The 8,698-nt window shown below is 38.2% G+C and overlaps 1 protein-coding gene across 2 annotated transcripts; it reads right to left on the reverse strand.

Moving 5' to 3' along the window:
* Nucleotides 1–522: 522 nt before the first annotated feature.
* On the reverse strand, nucleotides 523–6,407 carry gmnn (geminin DNA replication inhibitor). 2 transcript variants are annotated; one of them, XM_028817571.2, is made up of 7 exons: nucleotides 6,320–6,407; nucleotides 5,281–5,353; nucleotides 4,086–4,184; nucleotides 3,755–3,899; nucleotides 3,060–3,142; nucleotides 1,705–1,815; nucleotides 523–886 (listed from the first exon to the last, which is right to left on the reverse strand). In XM_028817571.2, exons 2-7 carry the CDS (start codon nucleotides 5,338–5,340, stop codon nucleotides 755–757), a joined length of 630 nt encoding a protein of 209 aa, XP_028673404.1. In that variant the 5' UTR covers nucleotides 5,341–5,353; nucleotides 6,320–6,407; the 3' UTR covers nucleotides 523–754. The 2 variants fall into 2 exon arrangements, with proteins under 2 accessions (XP_028673404.1, XP_028673403.1); XM_028817570.2 differs by having other exon boundaries at nucleotides 6,270–6,358.
* Nucleotides 6,408–8,698: the final 2,291 nt, after the last annotated feature.

An 8,698-nucleotide genomic window follows, 5' to 3' on the forward strand; every position in this document is an offset into this window, starting at 1 on the left:
GAAAGCCAGTTACAACAGAAAAGCATAAAAAAAAAACCCACACAAAAACAATGCAATCTACAGGCTTCATAATACACAAAAGGAGGGCATTTCATATTGGATGGAATCAAAGTATATTGTCCTCTACCAATAAGGATAGAAAAAAAAGTTAAAAAGGTTAAGGCATATGTAGCCACAAACCACAAGATTTCTAGGCTTCAAAAGGATTACAAATTAGTGACCTAATGCTTCTGCTAAAAGTACAGTATGTATATGATTGACCTCCAAAAGGCCATGTGAAAAGAAATTCCCCCTTGGGGATTAAGTATATTCTAAAAAACTTCCCAAAACAAAGTCTTCCCAAACAGTTGCCTGTGCTTTAACTGGAGTCATTAGATTAAGAAAATAAATTTGTTTTAAATAACTTTGCTAAAAGCAGTCCCCCCCCCTCCCCCAAATCTGTAATTTAAACTACCCTTTAAAGAGATGACACTTAAGCATGAATTGCTTCTTTAACTGCAAAAACTTTGCAATGAAAACAAGTGGTTTGTGACATTTATTACGGAGTAGGTACAGATAAAAACTTATATACAAAACGTTAGGCAAAATGTGCATTAAAACTGCACTAAAAGTCCATTAAAAACTGAGCAGCAGCCTAGCTGCAACATAACTACTACACAGTTTAGCCTTTCACGTAAAGGGGAAGAAAAAAAAAAAAAATCTGAAGGGCTGTTAGGGAATTAAAAACCTAAAACAAACTTCAATAAAAATTGCTTTAACAGTTTTCATCACAAGCATCCTCATGAACAAATTCAGCATCAGTTAAAATTGTGTCTACATTTTCTGGCTCCTCCAAAACAAGATCTTGCACCGCTTCCAAGTTCTCTGGACTTTTCCCAGTTAATCTCTAGTAGAGAGGAAAGGAAAGAAAAAAAAAAAAAAAAAAAATCAATGCAAGGATGCTAGATAATTTTTTTTTTTTTTTTTTTTTGATACATTACATTCATTCTAAATGTTCTAGTCCAATTAGCAAGGTGAGGACTGGTAAAAGCCTCCATGGGTACAATGCTACAACTGATCCTTGAAAGGTACTTTAAAATCCATGATCAAGAAGAGGTAGCAGAAACCTAGCTGAAAATGCTGGCCCAGTTACTGTGGTGTTTGTTCTCTCCAGATGCTTCAAAATGTTTCTCACACACAAGATGTGCAGTTGGGTCAAGAATTACTCTAACCTGGTCCTGCATACAGTGTGAGGAGTGTACCCTGTAATGGACTGCTACTGACCCACTGCCACAGCTTTGATGTACAAGCTGTGTGGGACAAAATTAAAGATGTTATGGCCTGGCTAGCTCCAAGAGAGCACAGCCGTCTTCACACTGCAGTGATAACATATTTTATCCAGGTTCAGAGTGCCAGCTTGATATGTAAAGAAGTACTTTGTGACCAGATTAATAGTTTATTTCCTAGTCAACAAATATTACAGCATATAATATCCTGTAGGTTAGTTAAAACAATTAAATGTGATCAAGCAATTAAACCTGATGGTTGAGCAGAGTAGTGTGGAAATAACTGGTGACTTTTCCTTAACTACTCTGGAGGTTATAGAGCTAACCTGCCAATGAACAGGATTTACATTTAGCATATTTATAAGCAACTGCAATTTAAAATAGTTGGACATGGTTTCCATATAAATAAGATAGAAAATGGTGAATATCACACACATACCTCAATGAGACTGGTCATGTACTGTACATGTTGAGCAAGTTCTAGCAGCTCTTCATTTTCTTGCTTTAAATGCAATATGGTCTCATTTTTTGACTCTATTTCTTTATGTAACTGGGGAGGGGAAGAAACAAAAAAAACAAAAACAAACATCCATTAAGAACTTTCAAATGTTTTGCTGAAATCGAGTCAACCTTGATAGGTGGAAAATAAATGTACTACCATGTACCTTATTGCTCTAGCCATTTAGTTGTTTCAACTCATTGGTGATGTACATTAATCTCCACACCAAAATTCCACAGATATATGGGAACCAGAAAAAAGGCTTAAAATGCAACTGCATTCCTAGCCCTTTTAAATTCTTCAAAATTAACAGCGCAGTGACCATGCAATAAATATTTTTCCATGCACACACAAAACCAAAATAAGGAGTGTAACTCTGTTAAGGCAGAAACCTGGTTTCTATAAATCTTCATTTACATGCACAAGTACACTTCTGGAGTTCTTAATTGCACCAAAACAATCCATAAAACAATCATGACGTCTGTGATAAAATTGTGCTTTACAACTACCGGATTCATATCACACTTTTCTGCTCAGTGGTGCAACTGAACAATGCAAAGAACCGGCATACCAGTATGTGGGCTTCTTTCTTACCCGATACCCAGTGCTGATGGGGTAATACATTACAACTTCAATAAAGTAATTGCATTAGGTTACGCACTTTTTTTTTTTTTTTTTTTTTTAAATAAAGGGGGGGGGGGGGGTTTACTTTGAGAAATTTACCTGCATTAACCAATATCGGACACCAAAAAACTCAGTTACTCTAACCGGAATAAGGGTTTACATGGCATTTTAGAAAACAGGTTTGTGACTAACAATTTTTTTTTTTTTTTTTTTTTTTTTTTTTTTAAGTGCATGGAAGAAAATGCACTGATTGTGAAAGTTGGCTGAGGTCTATCCCTTCATCTCAGCTCAATATAAACCAACATCCATACACACTCCACGATAAGATCTAGTAAAAATGAACAGTCTAAATAATCACTACATACAGGGGTGATAAGAGTGAAGAAACAGACATTATAGAAAATAAAAATTGCAGATCGTTTGTAGACTTCACTAAAGGACTGGGACATGTTCAAATAATTCAATTCATCCATTATCCAACCCGCTATATCCTAACTACAGGGTCACGGGGGTCTGCTGGAGCCAATCCCAGCCAACACAGGGCGCAAGGTAGGAAACAAACCCTGGGCAAAGTAATTCAATTCAGTCCCTGGATATTGTACATGTAAATTACAAGAGATGTTACAACTCAATTGCACTACAATTCCACAACAAAATAAGCTAGTAATTACCTTTTCATTTTCTTGCAAAGTTTTAAATAAGGCTTTCCTCCTCTCTTCTGCCACTTCTTTCCAGTATGCAGCTGTTGGGGTTTCTTTAGGTAGGGGTGGGAGGAAAAAAAGATTTTTTAAAAAACATTGTACTTTTACTGTTCTGAACTGTGAATGCCAAAAGGAGTGTTGTCAAGTTTATTACACAAACTGAGGGATAACCGATACTGCACTCTAGACTAAAGTGGAGCTTTTTTTTTTTTAAAATGAGATCTGCCCAAACAATACACAATATTTGATCACTGCAAAAGGGGCTAGATGAATAATCAAAAATTGTTAACTAACCCCAGTCATAGTATAATTAGCTTAATGTTCTCGGAACATAAGCATCTTTATGCCATAATCAAAATTATGCCAGGCAGCTGTACAGTAAAGCACTTAACAGCCACAAAAACATTTTCAATGTTACTTCTGCAGTCAGGCCTGCTGTCTCATGTTTTCCGAGTTTTTTTTATTAAACACTGTAGTAGACCAACAAGTACCCCCCACCCCCCCTTTTGCTTAATAAATTGACAAACAAGTTTTAATTAACAAAGATCACAATTTGATAGTGCAGTTTGAATTAATTTAAAAAATAAAAGTTAGACCGTATTAGCCAAGTTTACAAAACACACACCACACATTAACAAGACAAGATTGACCACACTAAAACTTACCTTTAACCATAAGTTCATAAGCCTCATCGGTCATGACTTGGTCTTCAGTACCAGATGGAACAGAAGGAATTTCAGCTTTAGATCTTTTTGAACTTCTAGAGTTTTCTGCAGCCCAAAGCTTTCTTTTTGGAAATGGCTTAACCTCCTAGAATGATAAATGGGTTTCATACCACAATGGCATTTTCATAAGGATAATATAGTTCTCTTGAACTAATGTCAAATTAATGTTTAAGAATGCATCTATACATACTGATGTCATATCCCTACTCAAATGCCAGAAAGAAAAAGATTACAGAAAAAGAAAAAAAAAAATGCAGGTTTTAAGATTTACCTCATTTCTCCCAACTAGATTTCCTGTTGTGGCAGACGGCTGGATCATTTGCAAGGTCTTTCTAGGAATTGGGGCACCACCGACTCCCTTTGTAAAGCTCTACAGTAAAACAAACCAATGCTGAAGTTTAGAACTAAAAAGTGTACCAACCCAAAACTCTGAAAAGACTTTGTGAATAATTACCTCTTAAAACTAAATCCATTGATAAGACACAATACACACCATATCAGTATTAATCATGAATTGCTGCTATGTTACTTATACTATGCATAACTGGAAAGGGATACAACTATAAAATACACTTAAATAGCTCAAGACATTCTGTACAAAAACAAGAAAAAAAAGTTTAATAAAAATGTTTTAGGTACATTGTCAGACCCATCTAACTGCAGTTCAAAAAGAACTGCAAAAAAGTTGAAACATTTGTTTGGTACTTGTTTGCTTGGGAGAATGATTTACATACAATAGAACAATGCCTCTGTTTTATTTTGATTCTGATTAAGAAAATTAGCCATCCAGGATCTTATTTCAAAAAGACAGTTGTGTAGTTGATTCATTGCAGAGTTGCAGACGGGAATATAAACCTGTATCATCAGCATAGCAGTGAAAAGAAATGTTAAATTTCCTGAAAATAGCCCCAATAGGGTGAAGGTACATAGAGAATAAAATAGGACCCAAAATGGATCCCCGAGGAACACCACATTTAAGAGGAGCAGTAGATTAAAAAGAGGAATTTAAAGTCACTGTAAAGTGCCTCCCAATTAGATATGACCTGAACCAGTTAAGAGCAGCCCCTTTAAGCCCAATATGCAAGCTTTTGAGGCAACTCAGGCCCCAAAGCTTGCATATTGTAATCTTTTTAGTTAGCCAATGAAAGGTGTCATTTTCCTTGACTTTTCACTACATTCATAATGGCTAACACGGTACAACACCCTAGTACTACAAAATATGCCAATGAATTTAACTAATTTTACAATCAAGACCAAGCATGCTGTTCTTTGCAGACTTAGTTTGAGGATGTTAACCCAATTATAAAATGATCACTAGGACACATGAATGCTTCCCACACCAGGTTTCCTGCATGACAGAGAAGCACTTCAGTTAAAGTTGTGTACTATATATTGTTAAAGCACAGGAATTAACAACTGGACTTGCTTAACAAAAGGGTTTCAGCATTAGACCAGAAAGCACTTACTTTAACTGTCCCAGCTGTGCCACGAACATCCATACGATTTCTCAAGTCAGTATTCATCATTTAAAATGTAGTGCTAGAATTAAAGAAAGAAAAAAAAAAGTTATTCTTCATCGCTTGGTGCGAGCCCGACTAGAACATTTGTCGCACATGCGCTCTTTGTACCCAGTACTCTGGCATTTCTACGACAAATACAATCAGTTCAATTGGCATCTCGCGCTATTTCAATCATTTTTTTTTGCCAAACACGCAGTTCTAATGCTCACTGTAATTTGTTCTGAAGATCCTTCTAATTTAAAATACACGAGCACATACCGTCCTTTGACCAGATCGATAAAACTCAAGCGAACTGCATCTACCTGGAATATGAGCCCAACAGCAAAGGTTTATTTAAGACTATTACAGGGACTATTAGTGACAAAATCCGCGTCCGTCAAGAACACACCACCTCCTGCCCTTTGCCCCCTTAGAATTTCGAGTTTTAGAGGTTACGACAGGTGACCTTTTAAAATCCAATATTACCTAGCCATCGTTGAGCATAACAAAAAAGAAAACAACCTGAAGAAAAGGATAAACACTCCCGAATAAAATTAAACTTACAAATACAAACACGTACATATGAGAAATCTACATCCAACACCGCCCGGATCTCGACTGGAAATTGGCGGGGACGCGGTCAAGTAATAAACAAAAGGTAAGCGGGAAAAGCAGAGGGAGACCTCCGGGACGTCACCTGGAACTCAACGGCTACCTGCACATTATTTTAACAGCATCGTTTAATTTTAATGCATACTTTAAAGAAAAAAAAAACAAACTGAAGAAGCGAACCCACCGCGCTCAAAAAAAAAAGAATATTCTGCACACCAAGATCACATTGGAACTACTACATAAACTACTAGGAAGTGCCTCCTTTCCAAAAAGCATATTAGCACTACATCCACATATACACTACGAATTAACATTTCTGAGCCATTCCTAACACATTTACTCACTCAAAAGTCTCTCCTTTCTCTTTATCCCCACGTTGCAGAACCCCGTTTACCTGAGAATTCAATCCAAGACGCGCGCTTCCATATAAATACTGCGCGTGCGCGGTCACGGAGTCATGTGACCTACAAGCGCAGGTAGAGGAGACGGAAGTTCATGTCGCCGTTCGCTTGCCATGTGCTTCCGAATGTTTCCACCAATCACCGTCGTGGGTGGGGCTTAAACGGAGACGGGGGATTTTGAGCACTAAAAAACAACCGTCAAGTCCATCCAGCTATAAACAGAGAAAAGCCAAGCAAAATTACACCTTTTATTGGCTAACTAAAAAGATTACAATATGCAAGCTTTCGAGGCAACTCTGCCACGGATGTCGAACTGTCCAGCTCCATGCCTACAATAGAGCCTGCTTTCCTCACCAGTTTGTCCAGGCGTGAGGCATCCTTCTTCTTAATGCTGCCTCCCCAGCACACCACCGCGTAGAAGAGGGCGCTCACCACAACATCTTGCTTGAAGAAGGGGCCTGAGTTGCCTCGAAAGCTTGCATATTGTAATCTTTTTAGTTAGCCAATAAAAGGTTTCATTTTGCTTGGCTTTTCTCTACATTCACAATGGCTAACATGGTACAACACCCTAGTACTACAGCTATAGACAGATAGCGTTAAATTTATGGCACGTTTGATAATAAGGCGTTTGAGAAACGATTTCGAAAAGGGAGAATGACACTGGATTCAGTAATAAATCTAAAATATGATATTAGTATAGCAAAGGTTAATAAGTTGTGATGGATGTATCCTTCAGTTTGAAAGATCATATGAAGTGGACGGAAGGACTTTAAACTGAGATAATGAAATGGGGGTTATGCAATTTCTGTTTGAGTTTTTTATTATTATTAGAACGTTTGGTGTTGATAATGTCGGTTTCAGTGTATTGTGGATTTTTAGATTTGGAGAATGGTGGTCAACAGGGACATGTTATTTACTATTGTTTAAATAATATTTTTTCTTCATATATGGGATGGGTAAATCACAAAATACAGATGCATCAGAGGCAGAAATATGACTCAATAGCATGGGAATGGCACTATATAAATAAAATTTATTATTATTATTAATTAGTGTTTAATGGGAGTAGATTCATACCTAGTGGCATGGATCGTGGACTATCTTACAAACAGACCTCAGTACAACAACACAGCACAATCTAACCTCTGCTCCTTAGGGACAAGCTGACAGAGATGGGAGTTGATTCATACCTGGTGGCATGGATCGTGGACTATCTTAAAGACAGACCTCAGTATGTGCATCTTGGGAACTGCACGTCTGACATTGTGGTCAGCAACACAGGAGCGCCACAGGGGACTGTACTTTCTCCGGTCCTGTTCAGCCTATATACATCGGACTTCCAATACAACTCGGAATCCTGCCACGTGCAAAAGTTCGCTGATGACACTGCTATCGTGGGCTGCATCAGGAGTGGGCAGGAGGAGGAGTATAGGGACCTAATCAATGACTTTGTTAAATGGTGTGACTCAAACCACCTATGCCTGAACACCAGCAAAACTAAGGAGCTGGTGGTGGATTTTAGGAGGCCCAGACCCCTCATGGACCCCGTGATCATCAGAGGTGACTATGTGCAGATGGTGCAGACCTATAAATATCTGGGAGTGCAGCTGGATGATAAATTAGACTGGACTGCCTATACTGATGCTTTGTGCAAGAAAGGACAGAGCCGACTATACTTCCTTAGAAGGCTGGCGTCCTTCAACATCTGCAATAAGATGCTGCAGATGTTCTATCAGACGGTTGTGGCGAGTGCCCTCTTCTACGCAGTGGTGTGCTGGGGAGGCAGCATTAAGAAGAAGGATGCCTCACGCCTGGACAAACTGGTGAGGAAGGCAGGCTCTATTGTTGGCATAGAGCTGGACAGTTTGACATCCGTAGCAGAGCAACGGGCACTCAGCAGGCTCCTATCAATTATGGAGAATCCACTGCATCCACTAAATAGTGTCATCTCCAGACAGAAGAGCAGCTTCAGCGACAGACTGCTGTCACCGTCCTGCTCCACTGACAGATTGAGGAGATCGTTCCTCCCCCAAACTATGCGACTCTTCAATTCCTCCCGGGGGCGTAAACGTTAACATTTAACATTATACATAGTTATTGTCTGTTTTTTACCTGCATTATTATCAATCTTTAATTTAATATTGTTTATTGTATCAGTATGCTGCTGCTGGAGTATGTGAATTTCCCCTTGGGATTAATAAAGTATCTATCTATCTATCTATCTATCTATCTATCTATCTATCTATCTATCTATCTATCTATCTATCTTAACGAGGTAAAAGAGTGGGCTAATAGCTGGAGCTTTAAACTCTCAGTAGGTAAAACACAAAGAGGTTTACAAAGCCCACACTTAATTTTAAGTTATGTGATCA

Source organism: Erpetoichthys calabaricus, chromosome 13 (assembly GCF_900747795.2).
Source record: "Erpetoichthys calabaricus chromosome 13, fErpCal1.3, whole genome shotgun sequence".
NCBI classification, from domain to species: domain Eukaryota; kingdom Metazoa; phylum Chordata; class Cladistia; order Polypteriformes; family Polypteridae; genus Erpetoichthys; species Erpetoichthys calabaricus.

What these genes read in the sequence shown, in the direction of transcription:
- gmnn (XM_028817571.2), bottom strand. Translation starts at nt 5,340, where the DNA reads ATGATGAATACTGACTTGAGAAATCGTATGGATGTTCGTGGCACAGCT. An exon ending in ATCTAGTTGGGAGAAATGAG is followed by an intron (nt 3,900 to 4,085) that starts GTAAATCTTAAA and finishes TTATCATTCTAG; the next exon opens with GAGGTTAAGCCATTTCCAAA. An exon ending in TTATGAACTTATGGTTAAAG is followed by an intron (nt 3,143 to 3,754) that starts GTAAGTTTTAGT and finishes CCCTACCTAAAG; the next exon opens with AAACCCCAACAGCTGCATAC.